Source organism: Bos grunniens, chromosome 8 (assembly GCF_055505025.1).
Source record: "Bos grunniens cultivar Pamir isolate PY7600 chromosome 8, Bosgru_T2T1.0, whole genome shotgun sequence".
Lineage (NCBI taxonomy): Eukaryota > Metazoa > Chordata > Mammalia > Artiodactyla > Bovidae > Bos > Bos grunniens.
Window position 1 is genome coordinate 98,522,572 of NC_141172.1, and position 27,696 is coordinate 98,550,267.

General features: G+C 46.8%; 1 protein-coding gene across 17 annotated transcripts in view; it reads right to left on the reverse strand.

The window, feature by feature from the left end:
* Positions 1–561: 561 nt before the first annotated feature.
* PTPN3 (protein tyrosine phosphatase non-receptor type 3) overlaps positions 562–27,696 on the reverse strand; it is a 168,142-nt gene continuing 141,007 nt past the window's right edge. For 15 of the 17 annotated variants that reach the window (XM_086315887.1, XM_086315896.1, XM_086315895.1 and 12 more), the window contains 7 exons: positions 17,639–17,729; positions 17,304–17,365; positions 15,237–15,383; positions 7,987–8,115; positions 6,901–7,046; positions 6,308–6,443; positions 562–4,136 (listed from right to left, as the gene is read on the reverse strand). In XM_086315887.1, coding sequence (XP_086172013.1) covers positions 4,059–4,136; positions 6,308–6,443; positions 6,901–7,046; positions 7,987–8,115; positions 15,237–15,383; positions 17,304–17,365; positions 17,639–17,729 — 789 coding nt within the window. In that variant the 3' untranslated portion in view covers positions 562–4,058. Of the gene's footprint in view, positions 4,137–6,307; positions 6,444–6,900; positions 7,047–7,986; positions 8,116–15,236; positions 15,384–17,303; positions 17,366–17,638; positions 17,730–19,477; positions 21,770–27,696 lie in introns of those variants that run through there. The other 2 variants (XM_086315899.1, XM_086315901.1) reach the window with 1 other exon arrangement.

The window sequence follows — 27,696 nt, forward strand, 5'->3', positions numbered from 1 at the left end:
TGCATTTCAATTAGGCACATAGCATCTGGGAATAAAAACTACCTTTCCCAGACTTCTGTGCTGTAGGTATTTCCCTGTACGTTCAGATCAGTGAAATGTACAACATCCACATGAAACACCCTAAGGAACACGTCTTGCTTTTTCCTCCCCCTCCTCCATTCTGTCCGCTGGAATGTGAATGTGGCTGGAGCCGCCATCGCGGACCTCAGTGTAGATGGCTGCATACTGGGGAGGGCCGAGCAACAAGTCAGAAAGAACCTGGGACCTGAGGGATCATGGACCCACCTGGCAGTCCTGCACGATAGTGGGCAAAGAGATTTTCCCTTTATGTAAACTACTGTTGTCATGACAGCTGAACTGGATTCTGATCTAGAGCCTGTCACACAGGTCAAGGCTGTCCGTGGTCATGCTTCTGACCAGAGGGAAGGTAGAGACAGGCACAGAGCAATCTCCTCCAAGAGGGTTAACATTTACTTTAAAAAAAAAAAAGCAAACAAAATGAGAAAACATGTCCAGAAAATCAAGACATCAGAATAAAAGTATCAACACACAATAACAGTGTTGCATAGCTTGAATGTTTTTATATTGATCAAATTGTATTTCAGCAGAGTCACTGTAAGAACAGGCCAGAATGAAAAACATTCCAAATTTACAGACAAAATATTGCTGATCAATTAAGATACTTTTCAAAATGACAAAACTTAACACAAATCCCTTGGTTGTTCCAGATGGAACGTGAGTTATCAGAGATGCTGGACAGCCCCCCACCCCTGCTTGGCTCCTCAGACTAAAGTCAGACTCTTTGCCAAGAGATGAGGGACCAGCTCTTGGAGACAAGTTCTAGAAATGTGATACATCTCTCTCTCGTAGCTTACTGGAGGCTTGGGCTTAGGATTAATCTCGATTCTCTGGAAGACAGACTCCCAGAATGGTAGACGTTGAGGGCTCATCTAGTCTAGCCCAACCTCCCTTTTACTGATGAGGAAAGTGAGGGCCAAGGGTGGTGTGTCTTGTCTAAGTCTAGTCTGGACCCACATCCTGCCTCTAACTGCCTCTCCCCATCGACACTGCCTCTTCGATGCCTCTGGTTCTATGATAACTTCTGTGAAGAACAAAAAAACGTCAACCAGCAACTGCAGCAACAGCCTCTATGCTCGTCTCAAAGCAAAGTGAAAAATGAAATTACTGTGGTAGGAACTGAAAACCAGCCCAAGTTTGTTCTCTAACTGAACTGAGTTGAGTCTCTTCTTCTGGGAAGTCAAACAACGTCAAGCGCAGGTTCTCAGGAGTGACACCAGGAGAGACCTCCCGTCTTATGTCTGCACACTGATGCCTAATTAGATCTTCCGAGAGTGCCAGAATGCAGGATGTAAATGTCTTCTCCATGCATACTCCAATTTCCTGGGCAAACTATTTATCCTGATTTTGATGAAGTTCTTCACTTACAGCTGAAAAGGGCTTCTTAGGTCCAATTGTGTAAGTGTATAAGGTAGTGAAGCCGAAATCTTGAACTCCCCAATTTGATCAGTAGCATCTATAATATGTACTTGCACATTTTACTCCTTTTGATAATTCTCTTGTCTTGTCTTGTTCTTCCCCAGGATTGCATGGATTTTGTTCCTGGTCACATCTGCTGAGTCTGAACTACTGGCCTGCACAGTGGCGGAAAAAGGCTGGTGGGCAATCTTTGGTAAACTTTTGGGAAATTGATGTAAAATAATGGCAGCATTTCTGCAACCATATTAAACAATGCGTTTCTTTAAAAAAAACACACACACACACAAACACAAATCTCCAAACTCATTTAAACTTTGCAAGCTTTTTATACACAGTGGTGACGCCTTTTTTTTTTTTTTTTTAATCAAATGGCAATGATTTGCTCAATATCCTGATGGCATTTTAATTTACTTCAGGCTTCTCTCTTTTCTGGTGCCTGGCTGATGGAATTTTCTGAGTCCAGATTGAATAGAAGTACTTGTACGATATTCCTTTGTGCCCTTGGTTCTCTTGAGAATAAAAGCGATTTCCTCTTACAAAAACCCCAGTGATTCTACTTCTGTTTCATGGATTTGGGGGCTAGTCACTAATAAATTAATTTTTCCAAGTAATGCATCCAGAGCAGAGTCAGATTCCAGCTGATGAAAACTTTAACAGCGTGATCTCATTCAATCCTCGTATTTGACCTAGAGTCCTCAGTATTATCTAGTTCGCCTACTTTACAGATGAGAAAATGGAGGTAAAGCTTTCAGGTGACTAGGCCCAGGGCTAGCTGTTGAGTGGAATCAGAAACTAGATCTCCCAGCCCTTAGCTCCAAGCCTTGCTGCTACACTCAGCTAGCCTGGCACCATGCTGACAAGGCTGGGGCTTCGTCATCTCCTGTTGCCCAGAGTGGGTTATGACACTGTACACAGCTCCCCCAACCCCTGTCATTTAACAGTAAAATGTCAGTGGGGAAAAGATGGAAAGAATGCAGTAAATATGCTAGATCTGGAGACAAAGAACTTTAGAAACCTGGCCCCTACGTAAAGGTCTTTACCCATCTTGTGACCAGGAAACGTTTTTGCTCAGTTGGTCTGGAGTTTGCTAAACATCAAAACGGCCTCATTTCAGTGTGCTGTAACATGGAACCATCCTTTTTCTATAAATCCCGTCAAGAAACTGGATACTTAGTTAGCTGCTTTTTCTGGATACATAAAACCACTATTTCAAAATACCATGTTCGAATTTTCACGTAATTTATTTTCCTTAAATAATAATTTGCTACAATCCTGGCACAAATTAAAAAAAAAAAATTAACACAGTATTAACAAAGGCAGAATTCTTTAGGACAATCAAAATCTTGGTGTACTTAGAATAAATTAACATCAAATTGTGTTTATATTCAGATAGTCTGATCCTCTCCTTTGAAATGAAACGGAGACCATTGTGACTAAGAGTGAATGCACACGTTTGTTCTTCTATACAGAGACTCATTTATATAAACTCAACTGTAATTTGAATCAAGTTAGGAATCCTGAGAGACACTCACCCGTGGGCACACACACACAACACAACACACACACACACATCCAAAGGCAACCCTCTCGAAGCTGGGTTTCCCATGGTTCAACATCTAGATCTTTCCTCAGAAGGGCCAAAGATTCTGAATATTTAGATGACATCCCATCTCCCCTCAGGAAAATCGTAATGGTTCAAGTGTAATAGCTCAAAGTAGCAGCAATCCATGTATTAGATTCAGTAGTGGATGATTCCAGTCCTGGGCGCTGGGTGTGCAGCAGGAGGGAGGCAGGCACAAGAGGCGCCTGCTCCGAAAGCTAACACGCAGGGCGACACCGGGAGTCCTCTCTCAGGGTCTCAGCTGGAGACTCACCTGAAACCTGCACTGCTCGTCCGGTTCAGGCACTGGTGGGAACCTGAGGAGGGTCACTAATGCAGGGAGGAGGCAGGGCACGTGGACACGATTCTCAGAAACGCCAATGGCAGACGTGGCAGGGAGACTGGACAAAGGAAGGGAGGGCACAAGGGCACAAAGGCACTGCTCGTCCTCTGCCTGGCACCCCATCCCCTGCCACTCAGTACTTTCATGGGGTCCCCCGAGCATCACTGGGGCTGGTGAACACTGTTTCAGCTCCGCCCAGACCCACGGAAAGCTCAGCTCTTAGTCCTAGACACACAACGCATCCAAGTAACTCTGAACAGCCACACCATCTTGCTTCTGGGAGGCCCACAGCATGGCTGGTGTCCTCTCCCAACTGCCCAAGGATGGTTTACAGGAATATGGAGATGGAGAGAGAGGAAGGCATTAGGACAGGCCCCAGACTGAGCTCCCCTTCCGCTTAGTTCTGTCCAGAGCAGGCGCGGGCCTGTATGATGCTATAACCGCATGCGTTACCTACACAGTTCTTATGTACACGATACCTTTTTTTTTTAATAGAAATTTAAAGTGCCTGGGTCAAATGTGCTCACTCCTTTCCCACAGCCTACTGGTTCCTCTTGTCGCTTCCAGAGAGAAGGAGGATGCCCCGGGGAAAGAGGAATGAACGTCTTCACAGCAGTCTTAACTGGGATCCAGCATCTGGACTAAGCCTTCTTCATAAACGCGAAGGATCGCTTCACACACGAACTTGTACTGGCTCTGGGGAGGACATGAAAGCCCGTCAAGCCAGCAGCTCCACAAACACAGCCTCTCACCCCAGACACAGTTATCACAAACACAGCCTCTCACCCCAGACACAGTTATTCTTTCACCTCATTTATAAACACCCTGAGCTCCAGCTCAAGTTGGGCCCGGCCCTGGGTTACATCCAGGGGCACAGAGTGGACTGGACACACCTGTGAGTTCACTGTTCTGTGTGACAAGGGCTGGGGTAGCTCCCAGGGAGGGCTGGGCAACTCAGCGGAGGGGGACCAGCAGTCTGGGGAAGTCCAGAAGGGACAAAGGTCGCTGCAGGGTGGCCCTTCCAGCAGATGCACCAGCGTGCCACTCTGACAAAGATGCTCGCTCAGAGGAGCAGGGTCAGGGATCATGGTCCCGGCCTGGAACACTTGGGTGTGGGGGCACTGGAGGGAGGCTGCACAGGTGGGCTGGGACCTCACTGTGGGGGACCCCCGCACTGGGGTCAGGGGTCTGGACTTTGTCTTTTTGAAAGGACAGCCACTGGAAGTCGCTCTGCAGGATACGGTTCTTTTCATTAACAAACCCCTGAGACTTATTTGAGGGATGTGTTCAGGGTGAAGGAAAGCCTCAGACTGAGCTGCCCCAGCTAGGAAAATGTGTCCAGAAGATACACTTGAAACAGTTTTTTTTTAAACTAACAATGAGGTCCTCCATACCACAAAACCGGGCAGAGAATAGTCTTAACAACTTTTTTCTTTTCTTAACCAGATTTCTTGGGTGCGTGCACACTAAGTCGCTTCAGTCGTATCCGACTCCTTGCAACCCCATGGACTGTAGCCCGAAAGGCTTCTCATAGAAGGGATTCTCCAGGCGAGAATACTGGAGTGGGTTGCCATGCCCTTCTCCAGGGGATCTTCCCGACCCAGGGACTGAACCTGCGTCTCTTCCATCTCCTGCATTGGCAGGTGGGTTCTTTACCACTAGGGCCACCCAGGAGTGCACGTGAATTTAAAACAAGAGCTCCTGTGATGACCCAGTGGGGTTGGGATGGATGGGTAAGTGGGAGGGAGGGGATATCTGTCTACTTATAGCCGATTCACGTTACTGTACAGCAGAAACTCACACAACATTGTAAAGAAATGTAAAAAAAATAATAATAATAAAAAAAATAAAAACAAGAGCTCATAATCATTAGAGAAATCTTACGAACGTAGGCCATGAGCCTGTGAGGACACAGAGCTGTGTGCAAGTCCCGCTCTCTGCTCTGCTAACTCCTCCTCATCCATCAGGGGTGGGGTGGGTAGGTGTGGGGGTGTGTGGGGTGTTCTGGAGGCCTTTCCTCTAGAAAGCCCTGCCTTTCCAAGTCAGCTTCAGAAACTCCTCCTGAATTCTCAGGCTCCTCTTGGACTTCTCCCACTGCTGCTGAGATTCACAGTCAACTGAGCCAGTCCTGCTGGATAAAAGCTCAGGCCTCTCCTGTTGGTGCACTATCTGTTGAAGGGATGAATGAATGAATAGGGGGTGGTCTTTATTTTGCAGATGGGGACATTGAGGCTTAGAGAGGTTAAGGGACTATTCAAAGGTGGCCCTGTACATGGGGAAGAGTGAATCGTGCACTTCCCCAGAGCCCCCTGCCCCTCTTGTAGATCTAGGGGAAACCAGAATATTTCCTCTTTTTTTGGCCTGCACCATGAGGCACCTAGATCTTAATTTCCTAGCCAGGGATTGAACTCACATCTACTGGAAGGTAGAATCGTAACCACTGATCACCAAAGAAGTCCCCAGATTATTTCCTCTTGAGGACACCGGCAGCTCTGGGTACCAAGGGGAAGACAGCCCAGAGTGGGAGAGAGTGGGGCCCTGTGAAACGTCTAGGAAGGTGACCCCTGCTTACTTCTGACAGAAAGGTGATGATCGGTCAGTGGCTTGACAGTGCAGAGTGCAGTCAGGGCTACTCCCTGGTCGGCAGGGAGCAAGCGGCTGCCAGGAAACAAACTGCGGCAGGAGAAGTGGAGGGCAGCAAGCCGCAGAGGCCAGATGGGATGGGCGTTGGAACTGCTCGGCCCCTGACGAGCTCTGTGACCATGGGCGAGTGACTCAGTCCCCTGGGGCCTTGGTCTCTTGACTTGCAAAGCCCTTTGTACAGGCCTGGCCATTGTTAGTATTTTTATTGTTAGATTTCTACTCACTGATGTCTGCACCATCATGGCGCGCTGGTCTCGCATTTTCCGAACAATATCCAGTGGGTAAACAGGCAGGTTCCTCTCGATCATGCACATGGCTGTTTCCATGGTGACCAAGACACCGGTTCGACCTATCCCAGCACTGGGGAAAGAGAAGCAGAGGCAGAATTTGCTCAGACAGCATTTCTGCACAGCCCAGCTCAGCTCCTCGCCAGTTCCCATTTTACTCAGATGGAGTTCTCCTCCCTGACCTTCAAAGGACATGGAACACATGCTCAGGGCGTGCTCCCAAACAGGCCAGAGGCTTATAAAACCAATGGGAAGAAACCCATCTTTCTGTGCAAACTCCACCCCCATCTCCTGCACATCTACCACAGGAACAGAGGGAAAGACGAGGTAGGGACTCTGTTGTCCAGTTCTAGGGTGCAGTCAGAATTTGTCCAAATCTTTGGACAGAGTGAAGACAGAAAGCAACCAGAGCCTTGTAAGTGCATAGTGAGTCTTGTGGGATGTAGGTGGGTTTGATGCCTGCCAACTGTCTCCAGGCCTCGCCCAAGGAGTATGAGTATTGGTAAAACCAGGTCAACAAGCCACAGTACCTGCAGTGAACCAGGACAGGCTCACCGTCCACTCTCAGGGACCGCACGTAGTTCACAAATTCCAGAAAGTCTGAGGAGTCATCGGGGACACCGTGGTCTGGCCAGGCCACGTACTGGAGATGGGTCACTGTGTGTTCCTCCCCCGTCTGCGAAGGGGCAGGGGAGCCTCGCTGAGTCTATCTGGACTGGTGGGCAGGAGGACCCTGACCCCCTCCCAGCCTCCAGCCAGCGAGCTCCTGTCTCTGGACGCTCTTCTGCCCACTGGGGATCTCCCGGCCATGCGCCCTGCCCACTCCCACCCACCTGCCTCCCCGATGCTCCCAGGCCCGCCCTGTCTCTAGGACTCTGCGGAGGCCACCTCCTGCCCGATGGCTCTCCACCACTTCTGCCCACAGCCATCTCTTCCTGGTTGCTCCCATGGTACTTGCTGTCAAGGCCACCCACATTGGCTTTTTTTTTTTTTAATGGGCAAAATATACATAACAAGAAGTCTACCATTTTAAACATTATTAACTGCATAGTTCAGTGGCATTAAGTACATTGGCAAAGTTGTGCAACCCTCACCACTCTTCCTAGGAGCTTTTCAGCTTCCCAAACTGAAACAGCACGCCCATTAAACACTAACTCTTCGTCCCACAGCCTTGCAGCCCTGGCAACTGCCATCCTACTTCTGTCTTTGAAATGACTACTCCAGGAGTCACATGGTATTTGTCCTTTTTTGTCTGGCTTCTTCTGCTCATTACAACGTCTTCCAGGTTCAGCCATGCTGCAGCATGGGTTAGAATCTCCTTCTTTGTGGGGGGACTAGGATTCCACGGTATGAATATACCACGTTCTGTTTATCTGTCGGTGGACACCTGGGCTGTTTCCCCCGTGGGCTGTTGTGAATACGCTGCTGTGAACACATATGCTGGCTCTTTTCCAGGCAACCTTGCACATCTACTGAAATGCTCACCGGCTGAAAACCCAGACTGACCCAGAAGTAGAGGCCTCCCTGGGCCTACGGTGGACGCTGATTTAGCACCAGCCTTTAACTCGCGCCTTCCCGGGTCCCCCCACAGCCCCTGCCACACGGGCCCCGCTCACCTCGGTGTTGGTGACCAGCATTTCCCGGAACACGTACGCGATGGTGCAGTCCTCTGACTGACAGCGGATGTGAAAGCTGCCGTGTTCCATGACATCAGGGGGATCAGGCCAGTACTGGTGACATTTGGTCTGCAAGGGAATCGCAGGGCAGGAGTTAGGCTGGGCTATGGGGGTGCTCGTGAGTGGTTAACTGGACAGACGGGTCGGACACTGGGCTACAACTCTCTCACTCGTACTAAATGCTCTGAGAGCTGCTGGCGGGGAAAGAAACACGGGAGAGGCCGCTCTGCCCTGCATCTGTGCTGTACTGTTCAGGAGGAAGGGCGCGGTCAGCCTGCCAGGGGCCAGGCCACAGCTCTCACCCCGGCTGGAGCTCCAGGAGGAACGCACTGACTCTTTCCTCATCACCAGGTCCAACTGCTGGAAGGGCAGGAGAGCCTCAGACAGACGTGAGAGGCCTTGACTTAGGAGCGACCTCTGCTCCCCACCCTCCCCCACTGCAAGGCCTCTGCCCCTTCCCTGCTCTCAACTCCCCCTTTTACCTCATCCGTCCTTCATCGTCCACTCCTTACCCCCTTGAGGAGGAAGGCCTCGAGGCACGGCCGATAAGAGTGTACATTTGAGAGCCAGACAGAACTCCATTAGGATTATTCTCTCCTCCTCTGTGAGCCCCGTGACCTCAAACCTGCTACTACTTAACCTCTCTGACTTCCGCATTCTTCACCTGAAAGACAGGACGGCACCTGTTTCCCAGATGGTGACAGAGGCTGGAGGTGATGGTGTGCAGTGCCCGGCTCACTGCGGGGGAGGCGGGGACAGTCAGCGGCCGCCGCCATCACTGTTGCTACAGTCCCGTGAGCGCTTTCACAGATGACTCATACGGAGCCGACGCTCAGCAGACGGCAGAGGAGGAACCCGGGCTCAGTGGGACTCAGTGAGTCCTCCCACAGGAGGACTGCCCCTGCCCCCACCCCTCTCCCCAGTCTCTTCTTCCCCCTACCAAACCCTAGGGCTTCCCTGATAGCTTGGCTGGTAAACAATCTGCCTGCAATGCAAGAGACTTTGGTTCGATTCCTGGGTCAGGAAGATCCAGTGGAGAGGTATTAGAGACTTCCCTGGTGGCTAAAACAGTAAAGAATTTGCCTGCAACGTGGTAGACCTGGGTTCGATCCCTGGGTTGGGAAGATCCCCTGGAGAGGGGAACAGCTATGGACTCCAGTATTCTGGCCTGGAGAATTCCATGGACAGCACAGCCTGGTGGGCTACAGTCCACGGGGTCGCAAAGAGTCGGACACAACTGACGAACTTTTCACTTTCACTTCCTAAATTCTGCATCCTCTTCCTAGCAGTCTCGCTCCTGCCTCTGGCCTCAAAGCAAAGTTCAAGGTCAAGCTGCCTGTCCCATCATCGATCCATCAGTCAAATTCTGACTCATTCAAAAAAATTTTTTTTCTCTCCAAGCCTACAGCTGCATCGACTTGGGTAAAAATTATGCTTACTTAAAGTGAAGAGGGGGTATAAACCCCCAGATGCACAAAAATTTGAAAGAGCTTTCCTATTTTTATTTTCAAACATCACAGTCAATGTTTGGAATTAAAGCATGCTGCTGGGAAGGTGGAGCTAAGAATATACTTGTAAATGTTAAACCTGAGGGTTTTGGTTCTTGACCACTTCCCAACTCCTCTCAGACACAAAGAAAAGCTGTCTGTAGAACCCGAGGCAGAGTGGATGCCCACCAGGTCTGTGCCCACCTCCTCCTCTGCACAAGGGGTTTGGCTCTCTGCTGCAGGCTTCCTGGTGTCCTGCCCACAGGACAGCTGATGGGAAGCTTCTGTCTGAAATGATGAGCCCATTCAGGGCTGAACCACAAATATCTCTATTTCTAGAGACTCCCAGTGAATCTGACCAGAACGGGACTCTCTTTACCTCTCAATTAAATCTAGATTTTAGGTTGATTTGGATCTCAAAGCATTTGGGGGTGTAGAAGAAAGAGCAAGAAGTTTGTGGACATTCTGAATTTCCCTCCTGGTTATTAAGTTCCACTAACTGACTGTGCCATCCTGGCCAAGATACTTCACTGTTTTGACCTCCAGTTTCTCCATGAACTCTGCTGCTATGGGAAGGGATGATGCTAATGACTATTTTTTTTTTTGGCTGTGCCTTGAGGCTTGTGGGATATTAGTTCCTTGACCAGGGATTGAACGCATGCCTTCTGCAGTGGGGAGCATGGATTCCTAACCACTGGACCGCCAGGGAAGTCTCCAATACCTATTTTCTTTTGATCGGTATATGCTAAGCACTAAATGGTGCTTTTTATGGACATTATTTTATCTGGGCCTCAAAACAACCCTATGAGGTGGATAATGTCACTGCCTCTGTTTTGCATAAGAGTAAACTGAGGCTCAGAGACAGAATCTGCTTGTGTCCTGTCCTACAGATAGGAAGTGGGGCACACGTAGATGTGTGTTTCAATGGAAAGACCATTCTCTATAGCTCTGTTTCCTCTTGGAGGAAACAATGGACCTGAAGAGAGAACACAATGGAAAACGTTTTGGGTGGGAATAAAAGGAGAGGGCAATGAAAGCGAGCCTGTGTTGGGAGTGCCTCCCAGACCCTCAGCCTCTGGGGGAGGCTCCGTGCAGTTGACGTGAGAGCAGTACAGAGCGGAGAGGAAGATGCCACCAGCCACGTGCCCACCAGGAGGCCGCTCAGCTAAACGCAGAACAGGGGAAAAAGCAAATGGGACACGCTGAGAGCCTCATCTCTCAGGAAAGCAGGGGACAGAGCTGCTGGCCCGGGAGGACTGACTCCTAATCGGGAGGAACTCAGGGACAGTGGTGGTGACCCGATGAGGGACCTCGGGACAAAAGGCTCAGGTCAGCTGAGAGTCTGTAACAGGAGAGGCAGGAAACATGTAGTAGCCTGGATTTGAGAAGAACAGGCTTCCAGCCACCCATAAACAACAGAAGTCAGTTCCTGGGGCCAGAGATGGCGAATGGAATGCTCTAACTCACGGGAGATGCAGATCTCTAACTCAGGAACCTGAAGGAACCAGCCGGAAGGGGTTCGATTAGGAAGAAAGGGCTGGAAAACAAACACCCCACCCCACCCCCCGCCCCCACCCAGCCCCGGGTCACAAGGAGACCTCGGAGGAGCTCAGGTTCAGAGCGGACTCCAATCAGGACAGAGCAGGAGGGGCAGGACTCTCGAGAGCAGCTGGAGGAAGTGAGGCCTCCCGGATGAAAGAAAGGGCCTTTTCTCCCATGCTGGCGTGGGCAGAAGGAAGGGAAGAAGGGGCTGCCATCAGGGCAGATGATCTTTCACCAGCCACGCCTGCTGGAGCTCCCTTGACTCCATGGAGAACAATGGCCTTGCAGCTGGGAAGGGCCGAGACCACTGAGAAGGGGAAAGAGCAGCCCAACACAGGTGAGGAGAAAGCGCCCGGCTGCCCTGTGGGTTCAGGTCTTGGCTCCGAGGAAGTGCACCATCGCTGAAGACCTCCTGAGCTCGGGCAGCGGCACCTCCACGGGTAGTTTCTGAGAAAACCTGGAGTGTTCAGCTCCCCTCCCCCCACTGCCAGAGTCACAGAACAGACAGGCACACACAGCACAGTTTCATATGGGGAGATTCTGGCGACAGCAAGGCCATAAACATGATGTCTTGTATCTATAAAATGCCAGAATGGCCCAGATTAAGGCCTGCAGTGTGGGATTTGGTAGGAGGCTAGGAGTATTAAACAAATCTCCCTGGTGGCTCAGACGGTAAAGCATCTGCCTACAATCCGGGAGACCCAGGTTCGATCCCTGGGTAGGGAAGATCCCCTGGAGAAGGCAACGGCAACCCACTTCAGTACTCTCTCCTGGAAAATGCCATGGATGGAGGAACCTGGTGGGCTACAGGCTGTGGGGTCGCAAAGAGCTGGACTCGACTGAGTGACTTCACTTCACACTTCACTAGGAGTATTAAACTGCATAGACCCACATGGTGGGAACCTGTTTTTTTCCATGTGTGCCATGAAGAGTGTCTCAATTTGGACCTAGGATAGCTTTAACATTATCACCTTAATACTTTAATTCTCTTTTTAGGAAAGAGCAAGCAAGGGTGTGGGCAAGCAGGCCTCGGGTTAAGAGCCTGGAAGGTAAGAATATTTATTTAGACTTTAATAATATTGTCTTGTGGAGAAGGAAATGGCAACCCACTCCAGTATTCTTGCCTGGAAAAGTCCATGGACAGAGGAGCCTGGCTGGCTGCAGTCCATGGGGTTACATGACTGAGCATGTGTGCATGAGGGTGGAGGGTCATGGGTTGGTAGCAATAAACTGGCAGAACTAAAAAAAAAAAAAAATATATATATATATATATATATTGTTTTGTGGCTTTTGCATTTTTACACATACCCCCCTTTTATGGCAAATGATATCGGGCTTCCATTTAACACATATCTTTCAAAGCAAATTTTTTAAAGCAAGGAAAGGTGAGCCAATTTGAAGAAAAATAATAATACTGCAGTAAAAGCTGAAACTCCAGTACTTTGGCCACCTCATGCAAAGAGTTGGCTCATTGGAAAAGACTCTGATGCTGGGAGGGATTGGGGGCAGGAGGAGAAGGGGACGACAGAGGATACGATGGCTGGATGGCATCACCAACTTGATGGACGTCTGAGTGAACTCCGGGAGTTGGTGATGGACAGGGAAGCCTGGCGTGCTGCGATTCATGGAGTTGCAAAGAGTTGGACACGACTGAGTGACTGAACTGAACTGAACTGAAAATATATGTAGTCCCAGCAACAATTAAGGTGGTACCCAAACTACTGTTACTGTTAGCCAACATCTGTATGGTATTTATTGTGTGCCAAGTACTCTTCCAAGAAGGCTGACTGCATTAACTCATTCAATTGCCTCACAAATGCACAATGTGGACATGCGTGCTCAGTTGCTTCAGTCCTGTATGATTCTTTGCAACCCCACGGACTGTAGCCCGCCAGAGTCTTCTGTCCATGGGCTTCTCCAGACAAGAATACTGGAGTGGGTTGCTATGCCCTCCTCCAGGGGATCTTCCCGACTCAGGGATCGAACCTGCGTCTCGTGCCTCCTGCATTGGCAGGCACAGCCTCCCGAATACACAACAGGCATCATTCGCATTCCATGTCACGCAGAGGCTCTGCCAGTTCCCGAAACCGCACAGGTAGGGAGTGACAGAGCAGGAGTATGAACTCAGGAAGCGTGGCCCTGGCGTCTGCCCTCTTACTCAGGACACCAGGGAACAAGACAGGTGCAGGTGATCCAGAAACACAGAGAGCGAAGATAGGGCTGCGAGCCAGCTGGCACTCCTGGAGTTCAAAAAAGGTCCCAGTAACTTCACTGCCTTTCCAAAACAAGATCAGAAAACCACACACAGGCACACAGAAACAGAATATCAACAAAAACTAAAAACAGGCAAAAAGCAAGACTCCCAGACAAAGGGATGCCACAGACCTGCCGCCTTGTGATTCCAGCAAAGCCTCTGCGAGTTCTCACAGTAACTAGGTAAACCAGATGCAGGCACGGCCAGGGCTGGAAGCGGAGCTGGGAGAGGCGGCGACTGCTCCCCGAAGAGTGTCTGCAACGCCCCTGACTCACAGCATTCTAGGAGGAGCTTCTGGTTGTCTCTTGAGGGCCTTTATATTTTTAAACAGTGATTTATGTGGAGAGATTCTGATCAACACTATGAGTGAGAAGAAGCCGAGAGTGAGGGCCGAGGTGAACGATGACAGACGGGAAGCCTGAGGAGCGTGAAGGCACACAAAAGGCCAGATCTGATGGCAAATCCTCCCAGGGATGATAACGACGGACACACACACAGAGCTAATGTTTGCCAGACACCTGTGACAGACAGCTCTCTAAGCTTTCCGTATATATCGTCTCCGTCTCCACAAACCCTCTGAGACGGCACTACTATCTGCAGCTTACGTACAGGGAAGCTGAGGGTCAGACAGGTCAAGTATTTATAACTTGCTCCAGAAGAACCTGTTCTGAGCCCACAGAGTCTGGCTCCAGAGCCCCACCGACATGCCACAGTGTAGGTCTCAGGAGTCAAGTGCATGAGTACAAAATGGGGAGACTGATTCCACAGCAACACTGAGACAAAGACCAGACAACTTCTGCTGACCACCCACTTAATGGCAGTCCAAGGCTATCTTCAGATATCTGAAAGGGCATGGCATGCAAGAGAAGGGCCACTTACTACTGTGTCTTCCAGGCAAGAGAAGCTGGTGGGGTGGGGTTCAAAGCGCTGTGGATTTCAGTTCATTAGGAAGAGGGATTTTTTTTTTTTTTTTTGGAAAATCAGAGCTGAATAACCCACGGATGGACCCTGGAAGTGTTTTAGCCAAGGTGGGGAGCCATCTGCCTGGGACAGCCTAGGTGAACCCACAAGGCTCTCCAGAATTAGCAGGAATCCTGATTTTGCTCTTTGGGGTGAGAGTGTAGACTGATCTCCTCACACGTACGATCCATTCCAATTCTATACTCTTGACTTCTGGCACAGATCTGTCTGGCATTCTGAACTATATACTGAGGACAGGCCTGGGAGGAAGTGGCACACAGATCCCTTAAATATTAATTTATATTTGATTTTTGAATGTTTCCGGATGAACATTTCATCATGAAGATATCTAGATGCAGACAGAAGTTAGAGAACCCACGCTACGCAGCACTCCTTGCACACTGACTTCAGTTACATGATCAGCGATCTGTTCCCGTGAAACACACATGTCAGGCTGAACACGGCATGCTGCCATTGCTCTCCTAATTAAGCCCTTCTTAGCTTTTTTTTTTTGCATCAGGTTTTGCTGTAACACAAGCAGAGACTGACAGAGGTAATTTCTCCTACTTTGTATTCCATTGTGAACCTGGCCCTTACACTGCTCTTCTGAGGATCAGCACGTGTCCTGGGTGGGTGAGATCACAGCTAACCCAGGAGTTCTGGGGCAGGTGAGGCAAGGGGAAGCGCCTTCCAGCTTGCTGTAACAGATTCAAGGCAGGAATGGAAGGGGCTGTCTGATTACTGCTTAGCTCGGAAAGGCCAGCAAGTGGGAAGAAGGGCTGAGTTTCTCATCCCTGGAGCTGTCCATCAGGAGCTGTGTACAGATTCACGGGTCACAAAGGGGGCTGAACTGGGTGACATTTCAGTAAGGCCTTTTCCAGCTCTGAAGTTCGAGTTCCAGCAGAGAACAGAGTGACGCACGCCTGTCTGGACGTCAAGCCACTTACCCGGCCTCGCTCGGTGAGAGTCGTCAACATGACGATGAGTGATAACTTCTGGTCCCAGACCACTTGCCAGAACTGCGCACAGGTATGTGGCAGGGGTCCCTGAGCGGCAATGTACTTGTTCATAAGGTGAGCAGCAGGAATTTCCATCTGGCAGGAGATGGTTCAGGCATTAGAATCTGTTACTGCCACAAGGTGGACAGGGAACTGCAGCTCACACACTTTGAGCTGGTGACTGTCAGCACACCAGAAGAACAGTTCTACCAAGTGTTTGGCCAATAAGAATAATCAAAGAAAAAGCTACTTTAGAAAATGCTTCAAAGGTGTTTGACAATAATGCTAGCTACTCAGGATAAAACTATGTGAAATTCAATAGGTGATAATCAGAAGTGGACCTACAAGATGAAAAGAGTTTAAATGACCTTCTCTGCTGTATCCTAAATATAATCAATATTGGGAATCTGCATTTTCAGCAACGCATGCCAATCCTTATGCCCACAACTTTTCCTATGCAGGGTTTTCTATCAAAATATTTTCTTTGAAGCATAAACCACATAGGCTTATGCCACCAACTACTGTTACACTTTGCTTTCTGCATGGCTGCCAATGTCTGTGCCACTCAGTTGATCAATTTTTCTCCCCAGCTTCACTGAGGTATAAATGACAAATAAAAAAGGTATATATTTAAGGTATACAACATGATGGTTTGATATACATATACACTGTGAAATGATTATCAGAGTCAAGTTCCTGAACACATCACCACCTCACAATAGGTACTGTCCAAACTGATAAATGTTAAAATGTTAAAACAAGTGCAACTGTCATCCCTCTCCTACCCTGCTCTGCTTTTACTTCTAAACTAAGTCTTTTTTTTTTTTTTTTTAATTTTTAAGTATTTATTTGGCTGGGTCTGGTCTTAGTGATGGCATGCAGGATCTAGAGTGTGTGGGCTTATTAGCTGGCATGTGGGATCCTGCTTTCCCGACCAGGGGTTGAACCCGCATCCCCTGTATTGGAAGCCAGACTCTCAACCACTAAACCACCAGCAAAGTCCCTAAACTGTTTTCTGTAAAAGAACACTCAGAACTGGCTGAGCTTTGGAACAGCACAGTGATTCACTCATTCTTAGGTGGGGATAGTAAATGGAGGTGCCTAATTCATGGCTTGGTTGGTGCTTGGTTAATGGCTTTCTCAGCCCTGGTCTTAGCCACTCTCCACCCGAGTGCATGGTCTTACCGCCCCGACCATTTCAGTGCTCTAATCACAGGACACCAGAAATGCTGAAAGTGAGGGTCAATGAATCTCACAGATGCTTTGGAATGAGTAGAATCACTGATCAGACCCATTCTTGCTGGTAGTTACTGACATCATGCTATAATCTGAGAATTTGAGAAGTCCTGTTTATTTAGATCAGATAAACAGTGAGCTGAGGGCCAAATTTAAATGCTGCACTGCGAGCTAAATTTTTTTGATATTTTTGCATGGTTGCATTTGAAATGGTATATATAAGTACCTAATTAATATTCTCAATTTTGTCCCTTGGCTTGCAGAGACCAAAATATTTACGGTGTAGCCCTCTACAGAAATAGTGTGCTGAGCCCTGGTTTAGATGAAGAGGCTGAGGTTCAGAGAGGCTAAGTTGCCCAAGATGCATTTTCAGAGTGAAATGAATACTTTCCCCACCACAAGTTGAAATTGTTGATGTTTTGTTTTGGGGCTATGGTGGTTTTATTTGTAGTAATCAGATGGGGAGGAAAAAGACAAAAAGTTACAAATGTACCAATGGCCAAACAAAACACCTAAAGGTCAGCAGTTGAGGACAGAAGGCTGAGTTTTGGTCTCCTCTGCTGTTAGCTTTACGACTTTTCAGATGATTTCATCTCTGAACCTTAGTGTCATTCTCCGTATAATGAGACTGTCCTGCCTTCCCTCAATGGCTGCTGTGGTGCTGAGACAAGACCGTGAATAGCAAAGCAGTTCACCGACTGCAAAGCACCGCGCATGTCGCTGTCACGCTTGTTACAACGATTAATGTGCTTTTTCTCATGATCTGGAATTCTAACTTACGTTCACATAACTCGCATTAATGTAATCTTCGTTTCCCTGCAACAATACCCGGGTGGTGTCATCTGTGGAGGAGAAAGAAATTTACTGATTATTCGGAGTGTTATTTTTACCACCCCAAGTAAACAAGGGTTCAGTTCCCAGCCCATCTGCAGCCCTCGCCTCATTAGCATAAACACTATTCCCCAACTGTTCCGAGTTTGAAATGGCTGCAATAAAGACGGTGGTGTTTACAGACACACTGAGAGTCGTTCCAGAATACCAGACAATCTGTTTTAAAAAGGGAAACATTATCTCAGTGTGTGTGGGGGGAGGAGGCATTCATGCCAGATACTCACAAGGCAGAACATCTTTATATCGGTTTTTGTCTAGATTTTGAGGCAGCTTTGCAAACGTGATGGCCAAACCAGGCTTCTTTCTATAGAGTTGCTATATGACAAACAGGGAAGTGAAAAAAAAAAATTGGAAAAAACAGCTATGAAGAGTGTGAAAACATACTCTAACAGTAAAGTTTATCATTCACAGCAGCCAAATCTTAACATTTAATAGTGGTTTTATATATTGAGAAAAATCTTCCCAGTAAGAAATTCTATAATCCCATGAGAAACTGACTAAATTCTTCAATATATATGGATTTTTTTTAAACATGAGACTCTTGGGGGAAAAAAGTCATAGGAAGGAGTGTGAGTCACAGATAATGGATCACAGTAAGTAAAACTTCATCTTCATGACAATTATTTGACAAGAGCTAAAAGCGAGCAGAGGAAAAAAGAAAAGAGTTCTGACTAAAAATTAAATAGAAATCATTTACATTAGTCTAAAAACATTTACCTCCAATTTAATGGAGTGAACCACGTTCTTTGCCAAGAACAAGAGCATTTTCATTCATCATTTGAGAAGTATACCTCCACAGTAAAAACATTTATTTCAATACATAGTAAACTTCAATTAAGTATTCCTTTAAAGAGGTATTACCCTATGCATGCAATCACTAGCAAAAATTGTTAAAACCCTCACTGCATATCTAGAAGCACATATTAGACACATTTGTACTGTACCTGATGTCATGTCAACAACAGCTCTAGGAAAGGTATTTAATAGTGTTCTTATTTTGCAAGCAAGAGGCACAGATGAAAAGCTTGGCTCAAGATTACAAACGAGAGGCTGAACTCAGATCTGACTCTAATGCTTGAGCTTTTCTCTTTGAAAAAGAAAGATAGCGCTAAGTCGTGTCTGACTCTTGCAACCCTATGGACTGTAGCCTGCAGGCTCCTCTGTCCATGGAATTTTCCAGGAAAGAACACTGGAGTGGGTTGCCATTTCCTTCTCCAGGGGATCTTCCTGATCCAGGGATGGAACCCGAATGTTGTCTCCTGCATTAGCAGATGGGCTCTTTACTAGCTGGGCCACCAGGGAAGCCCCAAGACACATCTATTCCTTCCCAAAGTTTCCTCCTGCCCTTTTGAGTTCTCTTTTCTATACAACTGTATCTGCCACTTCAAACTAGAGTGTGAAACAATATTCACCAGTGGTTTTAGTTAACTTTGTGGGAATTCTAAAAGTTTTTTTTTTTTAGTGTTGGAAGTGATTTTTTGCAGAAAATTTGAAAAATTCAGACTAATATAAACAAAAAACCTGAGATATCCCTTTTCATCTATTTTATCTGTTTTTTATGCACACATGTATACAAATGTATGTAATCGTATGTGTAACTACACATAATACACAGATACATTATTTTTTTAGAAACAAAAAAACGAGACAACATATATTAGCACTTCCTATATTATGTTCTATGGAACCCAAGTATTCTGGAAAAAACTATACTAGGTGGTGCTTAGAATAAGTTTCAAGGTCAAGGAAATTTAGGTAATACTGTAAGTCATCTTATATTCTATGAATCTCTAGCATGGCAAGACCTGCAGTGCATACGCTTATTAATTCTGATTAGAGCATTTCTCAAGCTAACTTGGCCATGGAGGATCTCACGTCTCACAAGAAGTGTTCTGGGAACTATCACCATAATTTTGAAGGCTGTTTCTCCTACTTATTATATAATGTCTAGTTTCCTGTGTCATTTAAATACTTGAAATATTCTCTATATACATGATTTCAGCTAGCTCAACAATCTATAAGTTTTCAAAGTTTAACTTTTATTCCACTTCTTGATTAAACTGTTTTCCATTTTTACTATTAAATATTCCCAGGAACAGAATTACTGAATTAAAGCATATTTTTGAGGAGATATGTATGTATATAGTGGAGTTGTCCTATAGGGGAACATGAGAATGGTTAGTTTGCCAAATTGCAGCCAGCATCATCAATTAAAATGTGCTTGCAATGTGAATAGAGAGGCAGAACAATGTCTCTCCCTGTATATTTTTGCATATTTTGTAGTTTTTATTTTATAAACCAGCTTTTGTTGGTCTGTTTCTTCTTTTTCTCCGATTAGTTCTTTTACTAAACAAACAAACTGCACAGCAGACAATTAGCAGAGAGATTTTTGGTAATGATAATTATGTCTGATACATTTACCAAATGTTCAGAATTTCCGGTATTTCCCTAAGTTCAAGTATTAATCATCTTTACGATTTCAGCTCCTAACAATCAAGTAGCCACTGAGCAACTTCTTAGATGTCTATGAGCTTTAATGTGCTTTCCAGGCTCCTTCTAGAAATACATTCGTGATTTATTAGAAGTTTTGGTTTGATTCCGGGAGAAGGAGAATATCTGAGTCAGTCAATTCCCCTAAATGTCATTTTGGTTCTAACTAACTTCATAGAAGTGAAATCTAATTAAGTGAATATAATCAGTAATGCTAACCTGGAGGCAGGAAGTTTTTCTTTTCCAAGTAACAAATATGTAAATGTAATCAACTTGAGATGGTTTAGTGGAAAAGCATAGATCTAGCAAAGGGCTTTAACTGCAACAAGTTTATGAAGTATCTCAGGAGTAAGTGCTGATAAGATTATAGAGTATTAAAGCAAAATAAAAAAATAAAGTACTATAGAACTATCTGTAAAACTTTAAATGTGCACACCCTGGGCTTTACTTGACAGAAGTGCATAAAGACACATATCAAAGAAATTTATCTGCATCAAAATATTTTCTTATTAGTAGAAAACTGGAAACAGCCCAAATATTTCCTAATAGGGAGAACTGTCGACTTAAATTATGATACAGTCATACCACAAATTATGTGCAAGTAATAGAATCGGTTTCAGTTCAGTCGCTCAGTCGTGTCTGACTCTTTGCGACCCCATGAATTGCAGCACGCCAGGCCTCCCTGTCCATCACCAACTCCCAGAGTTCATTCAAAGTCATGTCCATCGAGTAGGTGATGCCATCCAGCCATCTCATCCTCTGTCGTCCCCTTCTCCTCCTGCCCCCAATCCCTCCCAGCATCAGAGTCTTTTCCAATGAGTCAACTCTTCGCATGAGGTGGCCAAAGTATTGGAGTTTCAGCTTTAGCATCAGTCCTTCCAAAGAACACCCAGGGCTGATCTCCTTTAGGATGGACTGGTTGGATCTCCTTGCAGTCCAAGGGACTCTCAAGAGTCTTCTCCAGCACAACAGTTCAAAAGCATCCATTCTTCAGCGCTCAGCCTTCTTCACAGTTCAACTCTCACTTCCATACATGACCCCAGGAAAAACCATAGCCTTGACTAGACGGACCTTTGTTGGCAAAGGAATGTCTCTGCTTTTGAATATGCTATCTAGGTTGGTCATAACTTTCCTTCCAAGGAGTAAGCGTCTTTTAATTTCATGGCTGCAGTCACCATCTGCAGTGATTTTTAAGATGGACTAAAAGTACAGATTCAAAAGGATATCCACTCATGTATTTAAGTGAAAAATGCAAGTGGCAGAACAACACAGTGATGATCCCATTTCTATACACAGCAGCATATGTACAATGAGTGTACAATGTGTGTATGTGCACTTACATACACGTGTATAAAATATATTTCCATGAGCAACAGAACAAGTACGCACGGATACACATCAAATTATTATTTGTAAATTATAACAGAAAGAAATTAAAGGAGATTTCTGAATTGCTTGAATTATTACAATGTGAATTTTTAAAAATTCAAATAAAATAATAAAAAGAGCTACAACAAAAGAAATTTATACATAAAACTAAAAAATTTTTTACAAAAAATTGGGTGAGTAAAGCTAAGTTTTGTTTTTTTTTGGGGGGGGGGCGGCTTTAGAAGGATTGACAACACACTCGTTTTTATGCCTGCCTTGCCAAGGTTAATACTGAATGTTCTTCCCACTGGATTGCTTCAGTCCTATTCACACACTTAGTTTCTGAAGGAGTTAGCAGTTGGTTTTCAAGTTCTTTTAATTTACTGACTCTTCTCCAGACTTTGTAAGTTGTGTGGCAGGCTGGGTGTGAACACACCGCCCAGAGGAAGAGTGGTCCAGACTGGACAGTGATGTGTTAGAAACACAGGTACGGCTTTCTGGAAGAATCAGGGATGGGAGAAAATGAGCTGAAGACTATTAGGCAGAACTCGAGACACGGCTCTTTCAAGAACTACTCGTTGGAAAGACACAGTTTGTTTTGTTCATTCTTGGGCTAAAGGTATTCGAAGCAGGCAAGAACTGCCAGTCGTTAAGATCCCCTCAATTCTGCCCTAGAATGAGAGCAATCAGGAGGCTGAGGAAGGTCATAGGCAGGGAGGGTTGTAAGACCACTTAGTTTTATTAAAATCTTAATTTCTATGTCCTCAAGTGCTTTGTTCTCATCACTGCTACTGCTACTGCTAAGTCACGTCAGTTGTGTCCGACTCTGAGCGACCCCAGAGATGGCAGCCCACCAGGCTCCCGTCCCTGGGATTCTCCAGGCAAGAACACCACAGTGGGTTGCCATTTCCTTCTCCAGTGCATGAAAGTGAAAAGTGAAAGTGAAATCGCTATCAGAGTGTAATTCTATGCGTTAGCTGCTCAGTCATGTCTGACTCTTTGCAATCCCATGGACTGTAGCCCGCCAGGCTCCTCTGTCCATGGAATTCTCCAGGCAAGAGTACTGTGGTGGATTGCCATTCCCTTCTCCAGGGCTCTTCCTGACCCAGGGATCAAAGCTGAGGATCCTGTACTGCAGGCAGATTCTTTACCATGTGAGCCACCAGGGTCTAGCTCTGAGTAGCTGTGAAACCAAGGGTGAATTATAAGAAGATCAGCTGAGAGGGTTTGCTCTGGGACAGCTGTATTTCAAGTACAGCTTTAAATACAGTATCACTGGGTCTGGCCTTCAAAGACAGAAAACTGAACACTGGGAGCTGGAGCAGACCAGCATGGTTTGCGTGGGCTGGATAAGATATCAGTTTTCCAGTTTAAACATTTCTCCTTTGAAAAGATCATCTCAAAGCAGAGAGAGAGGACATCAGGAGACGACACTGATCTCCTCGGACTTCTGGTCCAACCAAAGATATGAAACCTGCTCACACCCCTCAGATAAAGGCCTTGGACACCCACTTGGCTCCAACCAGCACATGCTGGCAAGGCTGGGCACAGTGGAAGCAAGCACCCCATCAACTGTACCACCAGACCAAGAGGGAATTCCTATTGGAATTCCTGAAGGCTGACAACCCAAGGAGGAGGAAGAAAAAAAGAAAAGACCAAAAAGTGAAGGGAGTTGAAGGGACAATGGGCAAGGAGAGCAAACGGTGGAAAGAGACTCCCTTTCATGCCCTTGGCGATGACCCACGGTCCAATGCAGGGCAAAGACTTTCAAGACAGTCATATACTGTGCTTTCTGTACCAAGCACTAAACTGCGGTCTCCATGAAAGCAGGCAACTTGCTTGTTCCATTAAAGCCCTAGGCCAGCGTGGTCAATAAAAATGTGTAGTGTGGCAGAATGATGGGATCTGCTGGTCTGAACAACAGAGCAGGATGAGAGGTGGCTTAGAGGCAGGTAACTAGGCTAAGAGTAGCCCCTTTTCATGAAGGCCTTGAGAGGTTATTCTCCACTTTGCAGACATAAGAACAATTCCCCGCTCATCAACAGCTCACCCACATTGGGGACTTTCATCTTTCCTGTACCTGACCCAGTCAGAGGGCCAGGACACTGCCTTCGGGGGACTCAAGAATCTCTCCCTACCTTCCTATACAGGTTTGCCGAAATGAACTGACACTGTGGCTGGCAATCTGGGGAACTTTTGAGAGTGCTACTTCAGATCCCAGTCCCAAATGCAGGTCCCAGTGCTAGCAGACTCAAGCATTCTTATAAGATTCTTATTCTTTCACAGGGAAATCCTTGGCAATGAGCTGGGGTGGCAACTCCTTTAAATGGGTCCCTGGCATTTGAAAGGTAAAGGCTACACATGTGTTCATTCCAAAGCCCACAGTCTGCTCCTTGTATTCCATAAATGTTATACTTGATAACGTTTGCCTTTCCTAAAACAAAAATCTGAAAAATCAAAAAAAAGCTTTTTGGTGTGAGCGTCAATCTTGAAGGTACACCTACATATGTTACGTCTTCAGCTGTTTTTGTCCTTCCAAATCAACTTTACAATGATCATAGCAACCAGTAAGTAGTAAGTCACATGCTTTGACAGTAATGGATGTTTCTTCTAACGGATGATGTAGGAGCAGGTTCAGGAAAAACAGTGGTCAGAAGAGATAAAAAGATGGCATCTGGTTTTGGTAAATAGGGAAGATGCTGAGGTGGGAGGGGCAGGGGTCTCCAAGCCTGGCATGACCTTTGATGGAGCTCTGTAGACACTCCTCCAACTCATCAGTCCTGGGAGGTGAGAGGACAGATGTTGCTCATTTTCTATTAATTGCATCCCACAAATCTCCAAAGAGGTTGCACGGCCACTGGGTGAGGATGGGCACGAGGGACCTCCGTGTGCTGGGAAGTTGGTTCTCAAAGGACAGTTCGCATCATCACTCAGCTCTTATCCAGGGTTGACTGTACTGAATGCATTCCCCCTCCCTTGCCTACACAGAAAGCTCAACTCGGGAAAAAGCATGAAATGAACCACAGGTTACTCAGGAAGGAATGACCCTGGGGCAGGGCCAATGAGTTCCTTAGAGGAGAGCGTCCTGGAGGTGGTAACGGATTTGGGCCTTGTGAACCCCAAGTCTGGGCTCCTTTACGTGAGAGACAGAGGAATGCCGTACCTCGGCCGAACACAGCATTGAGGCAGTTTGAGGCTGGTGATCAACGCTGGCAAATGGGTCACGAGGAATGGCTCACACTGTGTGGCTCCTGAAGACAAGAGCTCCCATTGGAGGCTGGGTGGAGAACTGGGTCACACCTGGTGAGTTCTGACAATAGGCTTTCAACACAGATGCTAATCCCAGCTCTATCTCTGACGGGCAGGGTGGCACTGGGAGAGTCCTGCAGCCACTGAGCCTTGTTCTTGCCACTTACAAAAGGAGTGATTTGAATAATTCTGCCCCTATCTGTCTCACAGAACTGCTGAGAGAGTCAACTGGGACAACATATGTGAGACGCACTTGGTGGATTCCAAAGTGCTATAGAAACGCTAATTATTAAGTGTGATTTTACTACAGCTGGAACCAAATGCTTTCTGGAACACATTTGTAATTGTTTACTGAAAGCCACGGGAGGGACAGGGGAATTCCATTAATGAAAAATGCTTCCAAGCAAGCTGTTCTGAAAACCAGCCTGTTATCATCGCAAAAGGGATTCCATCCACAGCCGAGATCCCCCAGGGCAGGTCCTCTGTGCCGGGGAGAGGGTGGCTTGGGCCCCTGCTAGGAACCAGGCCCTGCCTCTTGCTCTCCGACACAGCCTCCAACAGTCAAGCTGCCACCTGCCGAAGGCACTGGAAGAGCAGAAGGTGGGGAAACAGAATAGCCAAGACTCTGGAGTCAGACAGCGCTGGGTTCCACTTCTTGTATGGATGGGGCCAGTTCTTTAGACTTTATTTATAAATGATAATAGTTGTTACTTTTTATTGCACTCTGACCATGTGGCAGACAACACATTAAGTATTTATCTCCTCTTAACCCTTACAACTAGCCCATGACAGTTTCAGGTGAACATTGAAGGGACTCAGGCATACATATACATGTTTCCATTCTCCCCCAAACTCCCCTCCCATCCAGGCTGCCACATAACCTTGAGCAGAGTTCCATGTGCTATTCAGTAGGTCCTTGTTGGTTATCCCTTTTAGACATGGCAGTGTGTACCTGTCCATTCCAAACGGCTGAGTCCCTTCACTGTTCACCTGAAACTATCACAACATTGTTAATCGGCTATTCCTCAAGAAAACAACCAGCCATGAAATACCCAATTTACAGATGGGGAAGTAGAGGCCACAGAGGTTAAGGGTCATGCCTGAGGTCACACAGGAAGCAAGTGGTAGAGTCAAGATTTAAAGTCTTCTCAACTCCACGTGGCTGGATGGCATTTCAGATCTTTCTTAGCTCTGATGTCATGCTATTCTAACAACTCTCATGTGGAAACAGCAGTTATATAAGGAGATTCCCAGGGGGCTCAGTGGTACTGTGAATCTGCCTGCCCACGCAGGAACACTGGTTTGGTCCCTGGGTCAGGAAGATTCTCTGGAAGAGGAAATGGCAACCCACTCTAGTATTCCTGCCTGGGATATCCCACGGACAGAGGAGCCTGGCGGGTTACAGTCCATGGGGGTCGCAGAGTCAGACACGACTGAGCAATTGAGTACACGCGCATATAACTACATGAAGGTTCTATAGTTGTTAAGAGAACAAGTTGAGTTGAGCCTGCCTGGGTTCCAATCAGGCTGTGCCATTTACTGTGAGAGAACCTCTCCAAGACTCTGATCCTTCATTTATACAAATTTGTATACAACAGTGATAATGACAGCACATACACGGGCTTCTGGGAGAGGATGTCTATAACGCCCTTGGCACATGGTAAAGGCACATCCAGGGCGCCTTTCGCCTTCCTCTGGTATCCCCCTCCTTCGCACACGGTAAAGGCACATCCAGGGCGCCTTTCGCCTTCCTCTGGTATCCCCCTCCTTCGCACACGGTAAAGGCACATCCAGGGCACCTTTCGCCTTCCTCTGGCATCCCCCTCCTTCGGCAGTTGTGTAAGACATCTTCCCCCACCTAGAGCAGTGGTTGTTGAGTTTCACAGTCTAGGATTCCTTAGTGGGCAATGTGGAGAGACTCAAAGTCCGGGCTCCATGGATCCCACTAGCTCCATCAAAGAGCAGCTCTGCTGTTATTTGTTCCACATTTCGGAGTGTGGAAAAAATTAATTTATTTAAAAAGAGGGTTTTCCTACTTAATTTCTAGGAAATGTTTTGATTAAATGAATGAAATGTGTACATACAAGAAAAAAAATTCTATGTTCTCCATTTCTTATTTCTTCTGTAGTCCAATTATAGGCTCTAAAGGCAGGACTTAGGTGGGACAGTGGTTCTGGTATGATCTTTACTCTCCCATCCTCAGGATCAGCTTGTGCATCAAAGCCTCCTGGTGAACTTATCAAGAACCAGTACCCAGGTGCCCTCCCAGTATGGCTGATTTGAGTAGCTGTGGGCTGAGGCTGTTTAACCATCTCCTCAGGTGATATCCGGTGGCTCAGAGGGTAAAGTGTCTGCCTACAATGCGGGAGACCTGGGTTCAATCCCTGGGCCGGGAAGATCTCCTGGAGAAGGAAATGGCAACCCACTCCAGTACTCTTGCCTGGAAAATCCCATGGACAGAGGAGCCTGGTAGGCTATAGTCCATGGGGTCGCAAAGAGTCGGACACGACTGAGCGACTTCACTTCACTTCACAGGTGATATCCACACAGGTGGTCAGGGTGTCACCCTGTGAGAAATACTATTCAAAACCACAGGGAGGCAGGCGGATACTTCTTGCTAAAGCATTTTTTTAATCTTCCTAATGAATTTCAATGAACATTACTGCTCAAGGAAAACCTCTTAGGGGAGTCTCACACGGAAAACACGAAAGGGAGAAGGGATTTTCTGGAGCACCGTTGAAGACCAGGCGCCATCTTTTTCCTCACCGAGAGCCCACAGCGCCTCCTTGTGGGCAGTCTGATCAAAGAGACCTGGTTCAGCCTGGGCGAAGAGCTTCCATCACCTGGAGACATCTCCCAGGATTCTTGAGTGCCGGTCACCCCAGGGAGGATTGTTTGCCTACCTGACTGAGCCTATGAGCTTAGTCTGCGACCATCCTGGGATACCCTCCCCTCCACACTTAATCCTATCCACCCTCTATTAATACTACATCTTATCCTAGAGGGCCTCCTGGAAACCTCTCACCTCCAGTTCTTACAGAACATACATTCTGTGGAATGAAACCTTGGTCTTCAGCTGCTTCTGGGACTCATGATACATTCCCACCAATATACCAAAATTAAGACTGTAAGCTTCTTGGGGCCAGAAATCCCCCTTCTCCTTCCCTGAATGTGT